Source organism: Pangasianodon hypophthalmus, chromosome 25, assembly GCF_027358585.1.
Source record: "Pangasianodon hypophthalmus isolate fPanHyp1 chromosome 25, fPanHyp1.pri, whole genome shotgun sequence".
Taxonomy (NCBI): Eukaryota; Metazoa; Chordata; class Actinopteri; order Siluriformes; family Pangasiidae; genus Pangasianodon; species Pangasianodon hypophthalmus.
In genome coordinates, this window is record NC_069734.1 from 11,350,785 (window position 1) to 11,375,887 (window position 25,103).

The 25,103-nt window shown below is 39.7% G+C and overlaps 1 protein-coding gene across 5 annotated transcripts in view; it reads left to right on the forward strand.

The window, feature by feature from the left end:
• Positions 1-25,103, forward strand: part of apba2b (amyloid beta (A4) precursor protein-binding, family A, member 2b) — a 95,797-nt gene that overhangs the window by 49,322 nt on the left and 21,372 nt on the right. For 3 of the 5 annotated variants that reach the window (XM_034299800.2, XM_034299803.2, XM_034299802.2), the window contains 4 exons: positions 11,149-12,264; positions 19,038-19,118; positions 23,123-23,162; positions 23,958-24,103. In XM_034299800.2, coding sequence (XP_034155691.2) covers positions 11,194-12,264; positions 19,038-19,118; positions 23,123-23,162; positions 23,958-24,103 — 1,338 coding nt within the window. In that variant the 5' untranslated portion in view covers positions 11,149-11,193. Of the gene's footprint in view, positions 1-9,263; positions 9,348-11,148; positions 12,265-19,037; positions 19,119-23,122; positions 23,163-23,957; positions 24,104-25,103 lie in introns of those variants that run through there. The other 2 variants (XM_026946786.3, XM_034299804.2) reach the window with 2 other exon arrangements.

The following is a 25,103-nucleotide window of genomic DNA, read 5'->3' on the forward strand; positions in this document are numbered from 1 at the left end:
GAAAGTATTCATCTTTTTGTGCTATGAGTGTTAAAAGAGCAAGACAACATGAACAACATGATGATAAATGGTAAAATATGGCATGTTTGCCAAATTGCACTGTTTTAATTAAATAATCTTTACATTTTATCAAATCAAATGACTCTTTATTTCCTTGCATTTTTACCAAATTTACCAATTTCCTTTGTTACTTCGTCCACTCATAAGCAGTAAGTGGGTTTATTTTATGATATCAGGAATGCACAATATTTTTTTTCACGTTTCATTTGGTGGAGCCTAGATTGCCATGTTTTTTTAGACTTGGTTTGTTCTTCCGATATAAAATTCTGTCCCAATAAGAAGGCAGGAGGTTTGAACGGTTCAGTCGTAATATCATTCTTTGTTGAACCTGCTGTCTCTGATCACATTTGTGGAACAACCCAGAACTAAAATCTTCCTGCTCAAGCTGCTCAATCCATACAAATAGGTGGTGGTGGGCTTAGTGTTTAGGGAGTGCTGGCTGGTATTTCTCGTTCAACTGTATTAGGGGAAGAACCAAAACTATTTCATCCCCAACACTCTGACTGAGGGAGCATGATTTAAGATGTATTTATATGCCGAGAAAGATAAGCTTTCAAATTTAATTTAAATCCCAGAGCAGCAGCATTTCATTGATAGGAAGGTCTCCCTCTCTTCCTGTGATTGCTTTGTGATTTGTGAAGCTTTTGGGAGTTGGTTTCTGTAAACTGAGTAGAAGACAGTTATGTCTGAGAAAGTGGAATAAACCAGGGCAACTTGAGCTCATCACTGTAGTCATTCTGTTATACACATGGAGGTTCTCTGAAGCCACTTTATGTTTCATTTTAGAAGCAGCCAAATGCATATTACTCCTTGTTGTAGTCTTTAACAATCGAGTAGCTGAGTGAGGCTCTGTAGAGTTACATATGAATGCTTTTGTTCTGCGTATGTGCACTGTCGCTTATTCACCAGTTTGGTGCCGGTGCCTAATCTCGAACTGTTCCACATGTTAAACATGACAAAGGAGCAGGTTCTCAGCTGGTGAACATGGTTCCATTCCTGCACAACAATTGTGCTGTTAAAAAGAGCCGAAGAAATGGTAATGTCATAAGCTGTTGGCATGGAAAAGCTCAAGCAGCTCAAGTATTTTTTTTATTATTGCCAATAAAAGAAAGGCACTTAACACTAAGTACAGAAATCAACACCTGCCAGCATTGCAATAAAGCCCTTGATTGACTAAGGACTTGTGTGTAAGAACGCTTACAAACTTGATAACACCTGCAAAAACGTAAAAGCTGTTTTTCTTCTTTCATGTGAGGAAAATAGCATTTCTTGGCTATTTTGCATTTTTTTAAACAGTGTGCAATTTGAAGCATTAATACCTAATGGTGCAAAACTCAGGGTAGTGTCAATGCAAATTGATTAATTTTGCACTCACATTGCAATTTACTAAGCCTGAAAGTCACTTTGGGAGCAACAGGTGTATGTGCAAATTAATACATCCAGAGACCATTATTAAATTATGTATTAAATTTGCAGAAATGCAGCCAGTTATTAAGAAAGTTATACAGTTAAGTCTTAATAATGAGAAAGATTATCTAAATCATGTAAAATAGTAAAATAATCAGAAAGTCTTCTGAAATTATGACTTATTCTTTCTGTGGTTAAGTTTCATATGAGACATTCATCATGTATTCGCAAATCCAGTGCCATCAGCATTTTAAACAGAGCCTTCAATAAGATTTTCTTTCACATACATACCTCTCATGTCATACAAATATCAGGTTTACAGTCCAGATTAGTTAAACTTCAGGGGAGCTAGCTACCAAGCTGAGCTGCAGGGCGAATCCGAAATAGCTTCTTACAGGCCACATAGTGCACTAGATAGGTTGCAGAAACCACTACGTAGGGAGTAGGAAGCCATTTGGGATTTAGCCTACTTTCTGGTCTGATGATTACTATTACCATAGAAACAGCAGTTTGTATTGTTTAGCCTTTGTCCTGCTTGTTATTGGGAAATGCACAGGTGCCCTAGCAGGAGCAACATGAAAAAATATGTTTTTTGTTATTTTTGGAGCTGAAGACCAAATTGTTTTCTTAATTTTTTGTAAGATTTTAACAGTTATTTCAAAACTGTTTTTGAAAAATCATTTTCTCAGTCTGTTTGTAATATATCAGTCCCTCCTCATTTATGAAACTTGGTCTTGTTTGACTGGAAATAACTACTCAGGAGCATTGACGGCCTGGACCCAGACACCTACCCTGGTTGTGTGCCCCCCCCCGTGACTTCAGGGCTGTGGCCAGATATGAAATAAAATGTACAGCCAAGTTAGCTGATTTTGTGCCTGATGTTGAGTCGTCTCAGATGAGAGGCTGTCGCCCTATCGTCAGGAGATCAGGCAAGATCAACTTAGGGAGAAAATGAGTGAAAAAAAGATGAGGAACTGTGAGGTGCACTTCTGGCAAATGGTGCATTACAATGCAATAGTGGAATCAATACTTGGTCAAACCTCGAGTCTAACATCCAAAATGTTACTCCCTCTATATATACAGTATATATAAGCTGTGAGCTTATGCAGGTCACATTCCCTTGTGCTGCAGTGTCACTGCATCCCTCTGTGGTTTCCTAAACCTCTTAGTCTGTGAAATTTGACGATGCTGCTCACAACACCAAGGACAAGTGCTGATTAGTCTTCATCTGTGCCTGGGAGATTCATCCTTCTGCCTTTTTTCAGTTGAGGCAGCAGTAATGAGGACGCCTGTCAACAATTAGTGAAAATATTATCCATAGTGGAGGCATAATGGCGAGATCAAGCCCTTATTAGTAACATATTCTTCTTCTGCCAGTTAGAAGTCAAAACATTTTCTGATACTTTCTTACCTGATAATGTTTGTTGTTATGGTGGCCAGTTATAAAACCACAACAATCAATTGTAACAATTGTAAGATGTTTGTGCAACGATGATTACATTACATACTCTCATCATTATCTTGCAGCTGTCATTTTGCTCTGATGTTTTTGAGAAGCTGGGATCTGGTCTGAGAGCCACAGTGTTCCAGTTGGAGTCTGGCAGATATCCAAACCATCTGCACATTTTCATGTTCACACAGACTTTTTGCAGGATTACTGATGGGCTGCCTCCCCCGGGGTCCATTTTATGATCAGGAAATGAGAATAATCATCATCTAAATACTAAAATTAAATTAAAGTAAGGATTATTGAATATTATGGAACTTTATTTTTACAACCACACTGATCAACCAGTAGAAAAACAGCTCCTGGACTATATTAAAAATATTCTATTTTTACAGTTAGCGCAGTTGTGTCTTGTAAGCACTCCTGTAAGAGTGTTCTTGTACAACATTCTTGCTGTGGAATCCAATTTGCATAGTGTGAACACTTAAGCTGCAATTATTTTTCTGTCTAAAATGGTTGCTTGTGCATAAGCTACAAGAGACAGAGCCAGCAAAGGTTGAGCTGTTTATGGAAGCTTTGTTTTCTTTTTTAATTAGTTTTTGCAGTGTAATTTGTCTTCTGGTTTGACTTCCTCCTGTTTCATAAGCGAGTGAGCTTGGCCTTCAGCATCAGCTCATACAAACTGTACAGAATTGTGCTGCCACTCAGCTTAGAGTTCAGCTTTGAGCTGCTTTCATAGACTTGGCAGAAAAATCCTTAATTAAATGCACATAAGAAGCCATAAACACCCTTCAGTGCCTGAAAGTCTTGTTACTCCATTGTGTGTGTAAACACTGTGCACCACCTCTGGATATAATGTAGATAAATAATTTGTAAAAAAAAAATAAATAAATAAATAACAATAAAAAGCAGTATTATAAATGAAGTTGTGATCTATAGAGAAGCTGATGTTTAAGTGCTAAAAATGGATTCCTGTTTTTTACTGATAGACCAGCTTCTGATATTTACAGTTTGGCAGCAATAATTTCAAAACAGGGTGTATTTGGGCACAGTTTGGCAGCTGTGACTGAATTGATTCTGATGTCTCTGGTAAAGTCTGATAAGACACACAGCTCTTTTTATTACTGCCGTATTTTGAAATCTAATCAATTGAATTTGCTTCAGCAGTGCGTTGATCAATATAAACAATATTGAAAGAAACCGATCTCTATTCACATGCTTAGGGATCTTCTTGATGGCATGCTTAGGGATCTTCTTGATGGCATGCTTAGGGATCTTCTTGATGGCAGATGTGTGTGCGAACAGGGGCAGTGGAAACAGGAGAGAGGAAGCAGGATGGCCACTGATATCACCTTTTAATATTTTATATATTAATATATTATTTGAATATTTGTTAGAATTAATGAATTTATGGTCTTTATGCGATCACAGTGGCAATGTTTATGATAATCTGACTTGACAGTGCATGCAAACGCAGAACTGAATTTTCCACACAAAAAGAGGTTTATCAGAGTGGTTCAGACATGCCATGGATGCACTGTCACTTCTGGTGTAAAATGGGCTCATAGTATTAGCAAACCCAAGATTCATGAATTGTGTCCATTGTAGCTTCCATTGTAAGATAGAGGTGTTTGACCAATTACGATAGAGGTATTCTGACCCATCCCATCACTTCTGCAGAAGTTTTAACCTCCCACAGTTATTTTTGTTTGCACCACCCTCTGATATTTTCGGACAAACTTAGTTGGGATTGTTTCTCAGAATATAAACAAATAACTAATTTAAACCACCGTGATCCTGACCAGGATAAAGCAGTTACTGAGGATGAATAGAAGCAGTAAATGTACTGCACCATGGTGCAAGCACCATATACACACCATATACACATTCATGGTAATACACATTGCTTTTCTTTGTCCTGACAGCTTCGTATCTGACTGCAGAAAGTAAAAAAACGCCCCCCTCCTGTAGGTCCTGCAGGATCCCAGTCCCAAGCACATCTCTAGCTCAAGACTTTTCGTGGTGTTGTAGTGAACTTTATTGGAAATGTGTTATCTCTTTTTTGTCTCACAAGTTTCTGACTTCCTGCTCCTAAGACCATTTTCATTTCAATGCACACCTTTAAATTTTGCTACTCTCTACATAAAAAAGGTAGATGAGGCATTTCTTCTTCATATTTTCTCACGGACTTAATGTGGTTGAAGAGCATAATGAATATTGGCACTTCAACCAGGTTAACCAGGTACTCAAATATCTGTGTAAAGTCCTAATTTTGGCCAAGTGAACATTGTCTATATCAGTTGTTCTACAATGTAATTGATTGTAGTTTGTGATCACATAGCCTGTGTTTTTGCCATTTTACTTCTATATACAATTACACATTACATTATATACATGTACAAGCAAACATGCAGTCCTCATAGCCTGCTGGTGAGGGTTCATACCTATTTCTTCCTTTACAACAATGATACATAATGAGAAATAGTGTCCCCTTGTGGAAAATCTTCCTTCTGCTAAATATGAATGTGTTAGTGAGTGAGCCAGGTCAATGAAGTTACAAAATATAGTGAAGAAATCTTCCAGAGCCTTGAGGAAGAGCAGCTGATTGCAGCAATGTTTTCTCTACCTCTCTGCAGTGCCACATTTTCATTTGTCATTCCAGCACGAGATCAGAGAGGCTGTAAATCCTCCAGAACTTTTATGGCTTCTGTAGCTGTTAAATTGAAATCATGCATCACAGTGCAGGGCTTTAATACACTAGGCTCTCCTTTTCCAGAATGCTGATGAATGAATGTGTGTTTGGAAATAAGCTGCAAAAGTTTCTCTTCTTGTGGTTTGGGGTTTTTAAACAGTGCTCTAGGAATTAAGGTGGGATGATTTCAGGCATAAAGGAGCAAGAAATCAGAGTGAATATTTGTTTACTTTCTCACTGCCTTTTTTTCTCAAGGTGTTTATGAACATGTGATTATTTAGTAATACGCAATTTTCAGGTGTAATGTGGTGATGATTTTTACTCCTTTTTTTGCAGTGTGCATATGGGTGTCTCTGTATGTATATTTACAAGGTGTTGTGCTAATTGGATAAAAGGAAGAATTCAGTCACAGACATTGTGTCATGGTTTTGCTCACAAATGCTTTGTCTTGTGTATTTCCTGATTTTAAACTTGCTGGCGGAGGTGTGGCCTCTTTGTGTCTGCCAGTTCCAGTGAAGGAGGCGTGGCCTCTTTGTGTCTGTCAGTCCCAGTAAAGGAGGCGTGGCCTCTTTGTGTCTGTCAGTCCCAGTGAAGGAGGCGTGGCCTCTTTGTGTCTGCCAGTTCCAGTGAAGGAGGCGTGGCCTCTTTGTGTCTGTCAGTCCCAGTGAAGGAGGTGTGGCCTCTTTGTGTCTGTCAGTCCCAGTAAAGGAGGCGTGGCCTCTTTGTGTCTGTCAGTCCCGGTGAAGGAGGTGTGGCCTCTTTGTGTCTGTCAGTCCCAGTAAAGGAGGCGTGGCCTCTTTGTGTCTGTCAGTCCCGGTGAAGGTGATGTGGCCTCTTAGTGTCTGTCAGTCCCAGTAAAGGAGGCGTGGCCTCTTTGTGTCTGTCAGTCCTAGTGAAGGAGGCGTGGCTTCTGTTCTTGACAATCTTAGTGAAGGAGGTGTGGCCTCTTTGTCTGTCAGTTCCACTGAAGGAGGTGTGGCCTCTTTGTGTCTGTAAGCTCCAGTGAAGGAGGCGTGGCTTCTGTTCTTGTCAGTCACAGGGAATGAGGCATGGCCTCTGTGTTTGTAAGTTTCAAAGGAGGAAGGAAGTGTGGCCCTGTCATTTCCAATGAAGGAAACATGGCTTCCGTGTCTGTCATTCCCAGTGAAGGATGCATGGCTTCTTTGTGTCAAAGCTGCCACTTTTATTAAAGCTGTTATTTATTGAGCTGTTGCATAAAAAACATCGCATTGTATTGCATAGTAGTGCACTGTTTCGAAATCAGAAGAAGGGATATACACCCTAACTTTGACTATGCTACTCAGGTGAATTTAATTAAAGACCTTTCATTTACATCCACTTTCCCTGGCTCCTGTGCGATGCTTATTCATTCCTAGGGCAAAACCTGAAAGTAATTTGTCCTGGCTCTATTGTAGGACATTTTTCATGTGGACTGGCTTTAATCTTAATTTTATCTCATACATATTTTTGTGTCATTTTATTTTAAAGGCATTTTTTTCATCAGGACAGCTGAAATCCTGAAGAGGAAATGCTCTGAAGGAGATGAAGCATTTCAAAGCTATCTAATCTGATTTGATCAGAGAAAGTGCGAAATGAAAGAAAGCCTCTTACTCAGAGGACTCAACATTGCAGGAAGGTGGATGGTGTCAGCGTTCCTTTTGGTGATGGACCACTTCTTACTAGAGACAATCAGAACACCATCTGACCCTTTTCTCTTCCTCATCTGGCTTCTCTTTCTTTTTTTAACCCCTGCCATTATTTTTTGCATTAAAACAAGTAAACCAACTCTTAAGGGTTTCTGGTAGAGGTTAATTGGTTGGTTAATGATCTCTTCTGAATCATTTCAGGGCAAAATAGCTGTGACTTTGTGGTCTATTGTAAAGATAAATGACCTTAGTTTTTTAGATGGCAGGTTGTTGACCAGTTTCTGCTAATTTAACCATGTTACGGGTGTGTTTGATGTTATATTCTATATATTTTATATATAGCTTATACTATACACCCTAAAACGATTTTGGGATTGAAGTCAATTATTGTATAAATTCTAGGTGGTTGTGGGTTTGAGAGTTTAGGAATAAGAACTTGTATAAATAAAATCCCGTGTAAGACTAAGCTCAAACAGAGGTCACTGTTCTTTGAATTGGTTGTATGAATAAAATAACCCTGCCTTGTAAACACGCTTTCCAGTTGTGAAACTAAAAGCAATAAAACTAAAAGTACAATGCCATTAATAGATAAATGTGGGAAACACATGGTGTTTAGGCACTTATTTAGCATGTCTGAACCATTTTAGTTTAATGAGATTACTGTTTTTCACAGGGGCCAACAAATTTGAAAACTTTTTAAATACAATTAGGATTTGTAGTACTGTGTACTATATAATTAGAGCTCTGTAGAATCAATACATTTAATACATAAAGTATAAAAAATTGATTCAAAGTTTGATCTCAGAATAAAAAATCATTACACCCCTAGTAAGAGATATTTTGTTTTTCCAATTAAACCAGTTAATGAGAACACACCTCTCAGATGGGATTCCATTGCTTCTTATTCCCTCTCTCTCTCTCTCTCTCTCTCTCTCTCTGTTTGCTTTTTATTATGCTTTCAACAGATTGCAGTACAGTCGATAATCATATGCCTTGCCAAAGAACCTCCTTCCTGTAACAAACCACAACTTTAGAAGGTTAATTTTTTTAAATTAAGTTGTTTATTTTATTGGAATTGGGCCAACGAAGTTAAGAAAATATTGAGAGTGGGATCAAACAGATATAACTGTGGGAACAGGCGAGAGTGTTGTGCACTCAATAGATGGTATTGTTCCTCTTTGTAATTATTTAAAAATAATTGAATTGGTTTCCTTAATTGCATTAATAATTGAAATCTACAGTCTTTACTGGTTGATTAATTACATGTGAATTTTGCCTTATTCCTTACACAGAGAACATCTTCTAACTGCTATCGTTTACCTCACTTGTGATGTAGGACTTGACTGGAGTTTACAGACACTGCAATTCTGAATTTTATGCTCTATTCATTTCAGTCTCCTCTGCTTCCTTTTGTGTTTTATTTGGAACTGATGTCAGGATGCGATCCTGGTTTTACAGAGCAGGTGGAATTGATTTTTCATGCATGTGCTCTCAGAGTCAATTGATATGGTAATGTATTCCGATTCGGTAAAAGCCGTAAAAATGTATGCAACATAAATTTTCTGTTTGCCGGTGTTTTGGGTTCAAGAACTAGAGTGGAATATTGGCCATATATGTAGATACAGCATATGGAACAAGCAACATGTATTCACACCACATAGAAATATTTGGTAGATATATGCATGGCTCAAATATGCTTCCAAAGGTTATACATTTTACTGAAAATTATTAATATGCATATATAATTCCACTCTTTCTTCTCTGTTGTTCCATCGTGGTCTTAATAGGCAAAAAATATATACAGTATATATGTCATATGCTCTGTCTGAGTCACTAGACAAAGCTGCAGAATAGGCGTGGTTAATGTATTCAGGAGTGAACAAAGAGGCAAAGGGTCACGGATCCCCAGGGGTGGTGTTTAGCTTTTAGTTATGCGATTCAGAGCTAGGATTGGCCAGGACTTTAAGAGTGGGAGGGATGTGGAGTGGCAGGAAAATGTGGGGGGGGGAGGCTTCAAGGCATAACAGTCAATCATCTCTACATTGCTGCTTACTTCTTTGCACGTCCATGTGATACCAGTATCCAGGGGAAACAGGTAGGACAGTGAAGTCTTATTCACCTGCGTGATTTGTAGGTGTTGTGGTATTGGGTGGCACTGCACAGTGATTGAAAAAGCAGCTTGAGATGTGTGATTTCCCTGGAGAGCTATTTTTTTGAGGTGTGTACAGAATGTGATCTAAGAGTGGTGACATGCTGTGAAAGGTGATACAAGTAATATGACAGAGCTTGGTCAGAGTGTAAAGACTCTGTGGAGTGTTAGTGTAAGTGTGGTGTGTAAGTCTGTGTCTTGGTATGTGTGTGTCTGGGGTAATCTCTGTCCTCCCCACGTTCATACTTTGTGCAGGCATATGGGTGATTATCAGCTGTAATATCTGGTGATGGAAGGCATAATAATGGCACAGAGCGAGAGAGAGAGAGAGAGAGAGAGAGAGAGGGAAGCAGTGGAAAGCAGTAACAAAAGCCCCTCTGAGAGTCTGCTGGTGGAGATGGCACAGTAAGAGTGTGTGTGTGTGTGTGTGTGTGTGTGTGTGTGTGTGTTTATTACAGTGTGACTCAGAATACAGAATGTGTTCTTGTTCTCTTTTTCTCATTCATTTGGATTCGATTAAATAGTGTGTATCAAGAATTCCTAACCTAATTTATCTTCTTACACTGATATTGAAGCTTTTTAAATTAGGTACAGTTTATCACCATACACGTATAACACAGCAGAAACTCTGCACAGTAAGAACTTGCACATAAATTCACTACAATCACTGCCACACCCTTTCCAACTGGAATTCTTGGATACAAGATTAATTCTGCCTCTCCCGCCATGTCATTCCCCAGCTCACTGTGCTTTAATCAATTATCCACCAACCCTGTCACCCACTCTAGTACCAGCAAGTACTTAGACTACATTGATTGTATGTATTGATGACATTGTCCTGCATATTTTAGGCTATTCTAGGCTGTTAGAAAAATAAATGCAGGTGTTTTTATTTTGTCTGAATGCAAGGTGGTGTCCAGCCCCAGTGCTATGGACGTGCCACGCAACACATGAACCTTGTAAATGAAGGTCTGTCCAGCTCAGTAATAGTAATTGATCAGTCACTGAGCTGTTAAAGTGATCCAGCATCCTACCGTGTAGGAGTGAGGCATTGCTGCTTGGCTGTGAGGATCGATGGGATTCAACAGAGCTTGAGTCTATGGGTGTAATTTGGTCTCATTTGTTATTGTCCGTTGTTGTCTAGGCATTTGGTTTTGTGTTATTTGTTCTATCTTTATTTGTTTTTTGTGACTTGGCAGCATGATTTTCTAAACGGGGTCATGGCTACAATTAATTTAACTTGACTTATCACTATCAGTGGTGAAGTTGAACACACTCTCTGCTAAGGGTCTGATGCACAGAGATAGAACCATCTCAAAAGACTCTGGAGTGGTGCATCTGCTTAAGTGTTTATTGTATCATCAGGAAATTGTGAGCTTGAATCACAGTGATGTCACAGCCATTTGTGGTCTAAGAGAGCATAATTGGCCCTGCTCTCTGGGTGGAAGGAATGGTGGTGCTAACCATTCACAGCTGGTTGTTAGCTTAGGCACACAGATTAGAAGCATTATTACATGTTCAGCAGTTCAATAAGATGTGATGGCTTTATGTGGCTTTCACTCTCTGGTAGCTTAGGGTAAGTGTTTTGTGTTTAACATATACCTAGAGGGTCAAATATTGTACAGCGCTCCTGGAGCAATTAAGCGTTAAGGGGCCATCACTGGTAGTTTTCTAGACCTAAGATGTGAGCTCACAAATGTGTGCAGAAAACCCTACTCATGGTAATGTATTTTATTTTGTGTCTCAGGACTAAAGATCACCAGTGATGGAAGGCCAGTGAGTGGCTCTCTCTATGGCTCAGAGGAAGAGGCCTGGGGCCAGCAGCAGCATGGCCTCAGCAGAGCTTCACGCTGCAGCACCATGCCCCTGCCCTGCCCCTTATCCTAGCAAAGAGTGTGAAGAGCGACAGGACTCTGAAACCCCCGTACCCCCTTACTGTGACCAGGAGGAGGTGGACCTGCCCAGCAGCCATCCTGCCACCCCAGATCATACCCACTCCAATTACCATGGCCATCCAGACAGCCTCGATGGAGACTCGAGCTCTGACTACGTCAACAATACCTCAGAGGATGAAGAGGACTATGATGAAGGGCTGCCTGAAGAAGATGAGGGAGTGACATACTACATCCGTTATTGTCCGGAGGATGACAGTTACCTGGAGGGGATGGACTGTAATGAGGGCAGGTATGGGCATGCTGAGCCACCCCCAGACACAGACGAGTGCCAAGAAGCAGTGGAGGAGTGGGTAGAGGGTGAGGGTGAGGTGCGCTGCGAAGTTCTGGAGCAGGACTCTGACCAGCAGATATATGACGGGAGACCTGAACCAGTCCTTGATCACCATCCACACCATCAGTACCAGCACCAGGACCAAGTTCTTCCTCAAACCCAGGAACAAGAGGAGGATGATGAGGAGAGTGAGGAGTACTGTGCTAATGAAGAGGACGAACCAGAGGAGGAACAAGACAGAGCAGTCTACACAGGGGACTACTATGCCCCAGAGGACAATGGGAACTCCATGTATGCAGGCCACAAGGTTGTAGAGGGTGAGGTAGGTGAAGAGACAGAGGAAGACATTGATCAGATTGTGGCTGAGATTAAGATGAGCATGAGCATGGGCAGCCTAAGCAGTGGGGCTGATCAGAGCCCAGAGGAGCTGGCACCTGTTCCCGCGTGTTACCAGGCTGAAGCTGAGCCCAAAGCCGAACCAGCACCTTACCCCCCACCACACCGCCATGACGGCAGACCCAAAACTCTCAACATCCCCCCTGCTGGGCACAACCCACAGCCACAGAGGGGCTCGAAAGGGCACTTGCACACCCCGGAGGAGAGGAGGAGATGGGCACAGGAGCAGAACAGGGAACAGGTAAGAGAAGGGGGTCACACACAGCTAAAAATAAGACCAAACATTCTTCCAGATAGTTAATGAGGTTGTGATTATCTCTTCATTGAGAGTCATAGCACATGATTTTCTTCACATTGTCTTTAGATGGCTATGCCTGTTTCAGACATCATAGCAGTGATAGCATTACTGTTACGGTTGTGACAGCTATGACAGTCAAGTTTTTCTAATAGATTATCACCTTCACAATTTTCACAAAACTTCACTTTTCAGTGGTTTTCTAAGCTAAACAAGCTTCATAATTACAAGTTCATAATTATTAAGTATTAAGTCAATTTAAATACCATCTCTTCCAAACATCTCCAAACTGCTCAGTGCAAAAAAAAATCTTGGCTTTGGCTGGGCTTCATAAATGTGTAGATGATTCATATGAGCAATTATTTTGTAATGTCTTAATTATACTGTGATGGATTTGTGTTCCATCTAGGATATATTCCCAGTGTGTGCCCTGGGAATATATTTTGCTTTGACAGAGCTTTGGGCTTTGGGCTCTATTTTTCCAAATAGAGCTTTTCAGCATGCTTTGTACAGGCAGCAGAAAAAAAAACTAAATAAAACACTGTCCCAATATTTCAGGGCTTTCGCCTCACTCAGGTTCCTCAACAACTTCCAAGCTTATGCTCTGGCATATGTGGGTATGCGAGTGTGATATGTGCAACCAGGGGCATAACCTGGCCTGGGCATTCAGGGCGGTAACCCCAAAGATTTTTTTCTTTAGCCCTGAATAATTCTCCACTTGGAGAGGTTTGTCACTATGTAACTGAACGCTAGTAAAAGAAGACAGCAGTGTTGTAATTTTTGTATCTTCTGTGAATAGAGTGTTGTATTTTATCTTCAGTTAACAGAGGCAAAACCATTCAGACAGGGTTTACTGGAAAATATGTGGAAATACTTGTGTGTTATTGGCTGACAGGTCTCAATTCTGCCAAACGCTAGCTCACACAGTCAGTTAGTGTGAGGGAATTTTTTTTTTAAATTCACAATAAAAATAGACTCGAGTGAAAACTAAGTTCACTTAAGATAATTATTTAATCTCACCGAACTATATATAATTCAAAAGATTCTATCTGAATATTTGATATTTGACCACTGTTTTACGATAGAAATGCTACAGTGATTATAATTCCTTGATTTGTGTGATAAGTAACCATGAAAACGTGCAAACTCAAAGCGGGAGTTATGACCTTATTATGAAACATGCGATGAACAATAATTTGCACATTTGGAAAATATCGTTGTATTCACATATTTACTTCACATGTGGTCAGCAATAATGATCATTTCTTTTAAATTATCCACTCTGACGGATGTTTAAGTGGTGAAAAAATTTCAAAATGTGAACCGAATATGTTGTACACATCACATACATCATACATATCATACACATCATTTTCGGGATAAAATGGGTATGCAAGTTGGCAGTGCCTCCACCATATATTCAAAACCTTAAATTGTAATCGAGGAATTTTTAAAATAATCTACTCAAATTTAATCATGTAATCGTGACAGCCCTACGCTCATGCTGAGCCAGGAAAACAAGCTGTGTATATGCATATATGGGTTCTAAGTTACGTGAACATGATATGAGCAGAGCATACGGACAGCTAACATACTTTGCATGGCATTGTAGCCAGCTAAACCGAGTCGATGGGTTGTAACAATACTGAAGTAGGCTAAATTTAACCAGATAATATAATTTTTAAAAGACAATTCAATCATTGTCTTCATTTTATATTTAATATTTTCTCATGTTTTACCATTGTACCATTGAGGTGGGAATTGTGGTTCATATCAAGTAGGTCCATCAGCAATGAATTTGCAACCAGATTATGAAAATTTACTTGGTTACGTTGAGTAGTTAGCCATTTATCAACTCTCATTTGTGAAATTTCCATTGTATTATGGGTTTTGAGGATTTTTCCTTCATGTAGGCCTAGTAATAATGGTACTAGGTATCTGATATGATGCTGGATTGAAACATTGAGTGGCTGGATTATTCATTTGCAGATTATAAGGTAAATCAAATCCAAACCCTTCCTTCCTTCTCCAATTTTCACATTTTTAAGCAATTAGCCCTCACATGCAAGAAAAAACTGCATAAAAATGCACAGAAACAGTCTATTTAGAAGTACGTTTTTAAAAGTTTTTTTGATGGAGAAGAATCTGAGCTCAGCTCCAGATCATTCACAGTACAGCTAATGCCCCTGTGTGTGAGACGTCTGTCAGCTCTGTCCTCCTCTCTCTCAGGTTTATGGCATTCTCTTTTTCTCCTGAAAGGGCCATGATCACACACAGGTGAGAATCATCAGTCTTACCTACCGGTTCAACTCACCTCCTCGCCGTCTGCAGCTAACGCTCAACCATGCCCCCACTGCCACATACCACCACCACCTGAATCAGACCAGGGGGCCATCTGGCCTGCATCTGACTCTCCCTCCGCCCTGGCAGGAGAGGTAATCCACCACGACCATCTGTGCCCCTAGCCTGTGGACCACCTCGACCTTGAATGGCTGAAGTGCCAGATACCAGTGAGTGATCCGCACATTGGTATCCTTCATGCAGTGGAGCCATTGGAGTGGGGCATGATTTGTACAGAGGGTAAAGGGTGCCCCGGTAGGGGTGAGGACCACCCACTCCTTCTTTATCATGCTGTACTTACTGTCCCTCCCGTGAGCATTTGGCTGATGTCCTCCCCGTCTACGACCTGGGGAAAAACAGCCCCCAGCCCTCTGACAGTCAGTCTGCAGAACAAGAGGGAGAGAAAAGTCAGGAGAATGCAACAGTGCCGCCCCAACACACACACACACACACACACACACACACACACACAAAATCGCTTTTACCTCTCGCACGGCTTTGTCCACTGCTCCAGACCTGCCAATCATTAATGATTTTGTCACCTAAGTAGGCAGTGGCATATGTGCTGTGTAGGCAGAGTATTCTGTCTACGAGATGTTGAAATGTTGCTGGGGCTGCAAACAAACCAAACAGACGGGTGAAAAATTGGTATAACCCAAATGGAGTGGAAAAAGCCATTTTTCTTGGGATGTTGGAGTCATGGGAATCTGCCAACACCCCTTGGTTAAATCCAGTCTCAAATAAAAGCGAGCCATTCCTAACCGCTCATCAATGTGTGGCATTGAGTATGTATCAAATTTAGACACCACACTGACTTTTCACACCGAATCAGTCCACACAGAATCAGACTGACCTGTCAGACTTGGGCACCAAAACCACAGATCTGCTCCAATCACTGTGTGACTCCTTGATTACCTCCATGTCAACCATAGCCTTGACTTCCTCCCACACTATCTTTTTCTTGTGTTTCGGTGAACGATAGGGGTGGCCATGTACAGCCATGCCTGGAGTCTCAATGTGGTGCTCTATGAGGTTTGTGCACTTGGTTAGGGGTGAAAACACATTGGAAAATTCCCCTTGCAACATGGCAACCTTGCTATCTAGAATGCCAAGAACTGGGCTCCACATGGGACCAGGGTGGAATGAGCTCAGTTTTTTGAGGGCATCTCTGGTCCCAGCTCCTCTGTCTTTGAAACCACAATTGCCAGAGTCACAAGAACCACCTCTCTCCATGGTTTAAGGAGGTTGAGGTGGTATATTTATAGTGTTTTGTCTCTATATGTTTGCTTGACCTCATAGTTTACTTCTCAACTCGGTAAACACTGGTGTGAATCAATTTAATCCCTAATAATTTGTACAATTTGCAAAGGGTGCATGACTTGAAAGTGCCCTGGTCAGTCAGGATCTCTTTTGGGATCCCAAACTCGGGCGATAACTAGGAAGTGTGACTTCACAATGCTTAATAACTGAAAAATACAGATGGGATAGTATGACATTAGGCTGAATTTGCTGCCCATCAATTATCCTCATGTGCCTCAGGGTCTCGCTGTGCGACTGCTTCAAGGAGAAATCCCCAGAGGGGATCCTCGCAAAGAGTGGAGGGGCAGAGTCCTCCCCAGCCAACACTGCGCATGTTCCACACTGTGCCTCACTACTGCAGGACCCATCCACAAACATTTCTCATAATAAATACCCAAAACCCTGGCCAATTTGTCCCAAGAATTAGTGGATGGGTGAGGTGAGGACTAACTGACTCTACCCTGTGCCGCCTCTACTCTGTTGCAAAAGCCAGTATTCTGACAACAGTTAGCACATAGGGAATTGAAAGTCACAGTAAATATTGCTTTTGAAAAATCACAAGGGAGTACATTCAGACAGTTCAGTTACTCTTTACGTACTGATATTGAGTTTAGTGCATTATGTAATGTAACGGAACTGCGTTTTCATTGGGTTCATATTCTATACGGACGTGTGTAATCTACATTAACTTCTCCACAAATAGGTCTGTTTTTTGGAACATATATATCATTCTACTGTTTTATTGTACTTTCTGAAAATATGTTTCAGTGTATATTCACTAAATTGTAAAGCCATTTTTTCTGTAAAGAGGATTGGAGGTGCAATATGCAATCTTCTAAAGATTGTACTTGTGTGATTGTCTGTGAAGGACAAGGGCAGTGTAATCAAAGTGCTTTCAACTTACCTCAAACCTGTAATTTATTGATTGATGTCTGGTAGATTTTACCTAATGCAGCAGGACAAACACACAACATTTTTTTCTTGATTTTGTCTTTTATTATTTAGAGACAGAAAGGATTATCTGTGTTCATCATTTTGCTTGACAAGCACATTCATAGGACATATCTATAGTATTTATTTATCTAGGGCTGCACAATATATGCAGGTAGGATTAGTGATTGTAATATTTGACAAAGTTCTCCTCACTTTCCAGAAGTTAATAAAAGATCTGCACAGAGATGAAACTCCTATCTCTGTGGTGCCACAGAGTCTTTAAACAGAATTGAAAATAAATGATGTGGACTACCAATACTCGAACCAGTCAGGACAAAGAGGTGTCTCCACTTGCCTGTCAATTCCATAAGCTCTTCCTTCTGCAGTATCATTCATGCTTTCTTCTCTAGGGATGCTGTGTTTTGAGGGCATGGCTCTGGAAAGAACACTGAATTAGTTTGCGTTATGAGTTTCAAAGCAGCAATTTTTTTTATTAGCAACTAATCACTGACATCACCATACTTATAATTGCAATATTGGCGTATTCAGTACTGACATTGCAAAAGCTTGCAATATGCAAATGTGTCTCTAAACAATCTACTATTCATTTATAGTGTTCTGTGACACCATCTCTGATGTTACAGCTAATTTTTCTGTGGGTGTTTTGATAAATCTTTTAGGCACATTAATACTGCTTTATCTGTAACCATGAAACATCATGGGTTCATCAGTTATTGTGATGCATGTCGTAATCTCAATGTGTAGCAATTTAGGTGAATATTCATGAGCGTAGGAAGTGATATCACTGTTTCTAAAACATCTGGTTGCTGATAAACATCATACAAAACACTAGTGAAAAAACATTAAATAACAGGATGTGCAAATTAAAATTAGGACCATCTCGTTCAGTTGTTGGATGTTCCCTTGGGCCAGGAACAAACTTGCTTTCAGAAATCAAAGTGTATCAAATAACAAAAGACAAAGCACAGTGAACAACTTGAACACTAATTTCAGGATCCGGAGCAAACTCTTTAACTCACCTAATGTGAAATGTTACATACTTAAAAGCGGACGTGACACAAGTCATGAACGATATCAGGGTCTAACAGATATTTTAATCTAGAGGTATGAGTTGCATGCCATTGACTAAGCTGTCGAATACTCAGCTGTGTTATGTATTCATTTGACAAACAAGAAAGCTAACCAGCTGGCTAGCTAACTCATTCAGCCATAACAGTATGCTTGGAACTTCCGCTTCCTTCTTAGCAGTGAGCTATGTTGAGTACGTTTTAGACAGTGTTTGACTGCTCCATCTTCTCCACACGATTGATCATTTATTGTGAATTTTTGTATGTCTTATTTGTTTGCTTTTTTAGAGTCAAGAAATATCAGCTAGTAATATTGTTTTGACAGCTTCACATTTAAAATGGTGCCACGGGAAATGTTCTAGGAACAGACATGCGCCGTAACTAAATGAATAACTAGTTTACGTCTTTGAAATGGTCTATAATCACAAGATATACACATATTAGTATATAGTTCCCCTGGCTCAAGTTTAACCCTAATCTGTAAGCAAGTAATTTCAGTTAGGCAACTTGTTTGAGATTCTGGGAGCACAGCCTGTTCTGCCATGGACTGGAAAACACCTTGCTACATTCTCAAATCACCTTGCTTCACTCCTCAGAAACTTTTCATTTCTGCTAGATTGTGACCACAAACAGGTGTAAATAACCCGACCACAGATTTATTATTGGACATGCAGTTATCTGTCCATGATAACATTCAAGCTTCAGGAAAGGTATATATACCAAGAAGCTGTTGCCTTCTTTTTTGCTGTGTGTTGGTTTTGTCGCATAGTGAAATTAGTGTAGCTGTGACTGGGGTTGATATGGGTCAGACCATTCCACTGAGGAACAGGCCACAAAGGGCTTCCTACAGGAACTGTCAAATTGCTTTTTTCACTTCTCCTTTTGATCTTTTCTATTCTTCATCTTTTGTCATCTGACAAGCTTTGTATTGCTTCTCTGGAATCCAGAGTGTTTATATCCCTGGAGGAATCACACTGAAACTCATCTAGTGTGCTGATGGGGTCTTCTTCCTGTTTCGTTTCTCTCTCTCTCTCTCTCTCTCTCTCTCTCTCTCTCTAGGTGTCAAACAGTGCAGAGCAGCCAAGAAAACAGCAACGCTCCGATCTCAATGGACCTCTGGAGAACAACAACGTCCCTGAGGTGGATCCATTAAATTTTGACCTACAGAACCACTATGATTCCTTTAATCTACTTTATTCATAATGCATATCATCAAGGAAGAACGTCTGTCTGCTTGTAGAATAAGATAAGTAACATGAGACAAGTCTTAAAGGAGCAGTTTGTGATTTTCTCTGCTGCCTGCAAGGTGAATTGCAACTGAAATGAAACACAAGCAATTCTTCTTCCCCCTAATAAACCACAGACTCACTGTTGAAACTACATATATCTCATCAGTTGCCTTTTAATGAAATGGAGCATAGACAAGACGTTCTGTGCCAGGTGGAGATAGAGCTATTTCTGAGCCAGAAAAATTTAAACAAAATGCTAAAAGTAACAACCTAGCTTTATTCATTGAATGGCAAATCATAGTTTTTTTTTCTGATTATTGTACAATTATAGACAAATTGAAGGAAAAACCAACATAAAGTGTCTTAGAAAGGTGTTAGACCACAGTTTGCTGGAAGGAATAAACACCATTGTCCAAAAGATATTCTTGTGTTTTGGTGTTCAATATATATACTGAAACCTTTTAGGTTGAGTGAGTAATAATAAAAAAACAAAATAATGTGGTTGCATAAGTGTGCACACCCTTAAACTAATACTTTGTTGAAGCACCTTTTGATTTTATTACAGCACTCCGTCTTTATGAGTCTGTCAGCATGGCACATCTTGACTTGGCAATATTCACCCACTCTACATTGCAAAAACGCTCCAAATCTGTCAGATTGCGAGGGCATCTCCTGTGGACGACCCTCTTCAGATCACCCCACAGATTTTCTTCTGGTGAAGCCATTCTTTTGTTGATTTGGATGTATGCTTTGGGTCGTTGTCGTGCTGAAAGATGAAGTTCTTCTTCATCTTCAGCTTTCTAGCAGAAGCCTGAAGGTTTTGTGCCAATATTGACTGGTATTTGGAACTGTTCATAATTTCCTCCACCTTGAATAAGGCCCCAGTTCCAGCTGAAGAAAAACAGCCCCAAAGCATGATGCTGCCACCACCATGCTTCACTGTGGGTATGGTGTTCTTCTGGTGATGTGCAGTGTTCTTTTTGCGCCAAACATACTTTTTGAAATTATGGCCAAAAAGTTCAACCTTGGTTTCATCAGACCGTAACACATTTTCCCACATGCTTTTGGGAGACTTCAAATGTGTTTTTGCAAAATTTAGCCAGGCTTGGATGTTTTTCTTTGTAAGAAAAGGCTTCCATCTTGCCACCCTACCCCATAGCCCAGACATATGAAAAATATGGGAGATTGTTGTCACATGTACTACACAGCCAGTGCTTGCCAGAAATTCCTGCAGCTCCTTTAATGTTGCTGTAGGCCTCTTGGCAGCCTCCCTGACCAGTTTTCTTCTCGTCTTTTCATCAATTTTGGAGGGACGTCCAGTTCTTGGTAATGTCGCTGTTGCGCCACATTTTCTCCACTTGATGATTATGATCTTCACTGTGTTCCATGGCATATCTAATGCCTCGGAAATTCTTTTGTACCCTTCTCCTGACTGATACCTTTTAATAATCAGATCCCTCTGATGCTGTGGAAGCTCTCTGTGGACCATGGCTTTTGCTGTAAGATGCGACTAAGAAAATGTCAGGAAAAGCCTACTACAACAGCTGAACTTTATTTGGGGTTAATCAGAGGCACTTTAAATGATGGCAGGTGTGTACTGCCTCCTATTTAACATGAGTTTGAATGTGATTGCTTAATTCTGAACACAGCCACATCCCCAGGTATAAGAGGGTGTGCACACTTATGCAACCACATTATTTTGTTTTTTTATTTTTACTCGCCCCCCCTAAAAGATTTCAGTTTGTTTTTCGGATGAGTTGTACAGGTTATAGGTCACATTAAAGGTGGAAAAAGTTCTGAAATGATTTATCTTGGTTTCATTTTTTACATCACCAGAAACCTGGCATTTTAACAGGGGTGTGTAGACTTTTTATATCCACTGTATATATACTAAGGTTTAGGCATAAAGATCCCTTCAAAAATAATGAAATTAAATGTTTCTACATTAAAAAGAAATACTATAAAGAGAAGAAAACAGTAATAAATGAAAATGAAGTCTATATTTGGTAAAAAAAAAAAAAAAATATTAGTAGTCACAAGTACAATTTGTGCAGTTTTATAAAGAAATTAGCTGTAGATTTTACTGAGCATTTTGCAGAACCAGTCACAGTTCTTCTGGAGACTGACTGGTGCACTTGCTTCTTATTTTTGTAGCAAAACCCAGCAGCCTTCATGTTTTTTTGTCTGAAAAGTAGCCTCTTACGTAATATGAGCCTTTCTTTACTGACATACAAACATTTTTTACATAAAATGTAAATTGTAAAATGTAACATTTAATTTTGTGCTGGAAAACTAATGTTTGGAACTCTAAAATGTTCTAGAGTCTAGAATTCATAAAATTAAAAATATATAACAAAGTTTGTACTAAAAACAAATAGAGTGCCAAAGACTTTTGCACAGTACTGTATATACACACAATATATACATATATATATACATTTCTTATTTTTCATCGATCCATTCAGTGAGCTTTTGTGCCCTGTGAAGAATGGGGTTCGGAGTCATCCCAAAAGGGACCACTTCCATCAGGATTGAAATGTTTCATCATAGGATAAAGGTGATCAGTCCGAACAATTTTGTATTGATTTGAAGTGACCCTTCCTTGTACCTAAGGGTACAAGTGGAGCCAAACCATGCCAGTAAAATGCGCTCACACCATAACAGAGACAATAGTTTTTCCTTGAATTTGTCATCTGTGTGTAATATGAGGTGTATAATTATTACAGGCATCGAAACACTTTTTAAAAATTACAAATGGCACCTTTAGCTAGTGTTGTTTGCTAGTGTCTTGTTTTCCTGTTTCTCGGTGTTATTTGAGCAAAGAAATTACATATCTCACTGTTGATGTAGGTAAGAGACCTTTCACACACACACACACACACACACACACACAAGTTGGCTTTTCTAGATTAAATAGCTGAAGAAAATCAGATACTTTGGTCTCTTAGAGTTATACAGTGTAATGTGTTAATTTCAGCTACTGTAGCACATGTTGGATGAGCAGAAATTGTTCGAGTAGAGTCATTCTTATGGGTAATTGCCTTGAGAATAATTAGTGTGTCATTTGTATTCAGATGCATTCAAACAAAGTCTGCAAATTTGGCTCCTCACCGAGCAATATCTCTATTAAAGCTGCTGGGTGTTGTATTTGACTGGAGAGGTCTTCATCTTCTCAAGGTCCTTTCTGTGAGTGCTCCACTGGTCTGTCTCAATTTGTGGGGTAATTTGCAAAAGCAGTGTCCTTTATTTTGTTTTTCAGGATCCTGTATTTTATGTAGCACTTTTTTTCTTAGGTAGCTTGGGATGCAGAACTTGGTATACTTTATTTTTATGCAGTGTAATCTAGTGGGGAGGTTTCTAGGTCACTGTGCATGGATCTGAGAAAAGAGAAGCACAGCCAAGGACAGATGGCTGTTTATTTCTAAGAAGCTATACATCTCTTCCTGCATGGCCTTTATTTAATTACCCTGACTGATGCAGCTTTGGGGCTCTTCTCTTAAACTGCATTTAATGGGCATGGATACTCTCTCAGTGCTGACTTTCCATTTGGATGGCTGTTACAAATGATTGCTATTACTCAGTCCACTGCGGTATCTCTCACTCAGAGACCTCACCACAAACCTGTAGAGATCAGAGGCTGAATAATTGACATGACCCTGTATGTCTTGTGCGCTGATCTAAGATCGGCTGACTTGGTCATGGGCCGTTCACCAATTAGAATTGAGTATTTGTTCTGTATGTTCACCAAGGCTTCTTGTTTCCATTTTGTTTTGTTGGAGTTTTGTCCTGATGTTTTTTAAGTAAAAGAAAAGCAATGAACTTGTTAGAGTGTTTTAATTCAGTTTTAGTAGCCAAGCTCATTATACACACGTTTCGTCTTCATTTATAATTTGGATGTTTCTTCTTGTTTCCCAGCCATCAAAGAAGACAGCATCTTTCCCCAGCTTTGTCGATGGTGAGTGGCCACTTTGTACTTCCCTCTTATCTGCCTCCAGTGATCTGTTCAAAAGGCAAAAAATACTTCAAATCATTTCATCTCTACAGCAAAAATAAAATGTAAACTACATGGGACATAGTGCCATAATAAAAGAAGCAGACACTGAAGAAAAGTCATTTTTATGCATTTTTTGCATAATGACTGAGAATATTGTAAAATGTTTAAAAAATGTTTTTTTTTGTAGATGAGGATATCTCCACTTGAAGATACCTCTTGAAGAAAACCCTTTATAGATTGTAACTGTGTTCCTTAGCAGCATGCACATGAGAACAAGGACAATTGGTGAAAGCAGGACCCTAGAAACAGAACTGAAAGAATAAAAGAGTAGCTTATTTCCATTTTCTTTGCACTTTTATTACAAGGATGCTTGCTTTTCACACAGCCGGGAAAAGCTAATTGATATAAGTTATTTTAGCCAGATGGTGCTAGGATTGTGAGATCTAACACAACTACTTACTGACTGCTCATGTTTTTTGGGTTTCTTGGGTGTTACAGAATTTACACCTCCAAATTACAGTCAATTTAATCCCAGTGGTTCTGTTTTAGCAACAGCCATAATCCCACTCCCATATCTCAGGTTGCCATATTTTATGGACAGTAAGTTTTGAGTTTAAGACTCATAACAGTTATACTGCTTCCTAATGCTTTAAACACTCTAGGTCTAGCAGAGATGAGGTCAAGGTAAAGGTGTTACATGTTACATGAGGTAAAGTTTTCCAGCATTTAATCTTTTTTGTGTTTGAATTCAATCAGTGCCAGGGCCGTGTGAGCCTGAGGACCTCATTGATGGGATCATCTTCGCTGCCAACTACCTGGGTTCCACACAGCTGCTGTCAGAGAGAAACCCATCTAAAAACATCCGCATGATGCAGGCACAGGAAGCCGTGAGCCGAGTAAAGGTACAGAGTCAGACTATACCAGTTATTTCAGAGAGCCAAGAATACAACGAGAGTTTTATTAATGTGCATATTGGTGGTGGATCAACATGATGCATTATTTTTGCTGAGACACCCAGAAGTGGGTAAAAATGATGGGTTCTGTCTGGGGTCAGACAAATCTGGTTGACTCACCTGAGCCTGCAGCTGAAGTAGCGCTAATTTTCCTGTTCTTCCTACCATGTCTGGGTCCTTGAGTGACACTCTGAAGCCCAAAATGCTCAAAGGGCATCTAAGGTGCAGAGCCTGTTTCCTGTCCTTCCTTTACAGACCTCTGGTAAATCATGGTAAATCTGGTAAATTTTGTTACAATTGTATATCCCTAACTAAGCTAACTCCTGCAAATCTATGGTGTGCACTACTTGAATATAAAAACATTAATATAATATATTGAATATAAAAACAAATAGTAGTAGTATTCTCCATGTGCAATCAGATAAATTGTGTGCACAGTTAGTGGGCATGTTGTGAGTGATTTACAAAGAGTAATTGTCTGAATGGTGTCACATGTATACTAGGGGTGATAAATAATATTTAAATGAGGCATTTTGCTTTAAGATTCAAAATGAAACTCAAGTAAAACAGTGATTAAAGGCAGTGAGACATGAGTGTTTTCTGTTAATAAGGTATATGTGAAAGTAAACCTCTTGGCTTTGGAGGTGTGAACATGTGGTGAATATCTAGTATTTACTGCAGCAATAAGTCATAATTTTGGCAAATATCCTGATTGTTTTGAGACACTAAGTCATGATTTAGATAAACTTTCTCAATAGTAGAGTAAATTTCTTAATTTAGTGTTTATCCAGAAGAAACAGGCTTCCCCAAGTGTAACACCTGCTGTTTGGTTGTACTAATTTGCGCACTCAATTGCTGTCCTGGAAGAGGCTTTTAGGATTAGTAAATCATACTGTGGGAGCAAAATTAATCGATTTGCATTGACATAACCCTGGATTTTGCACCTTAG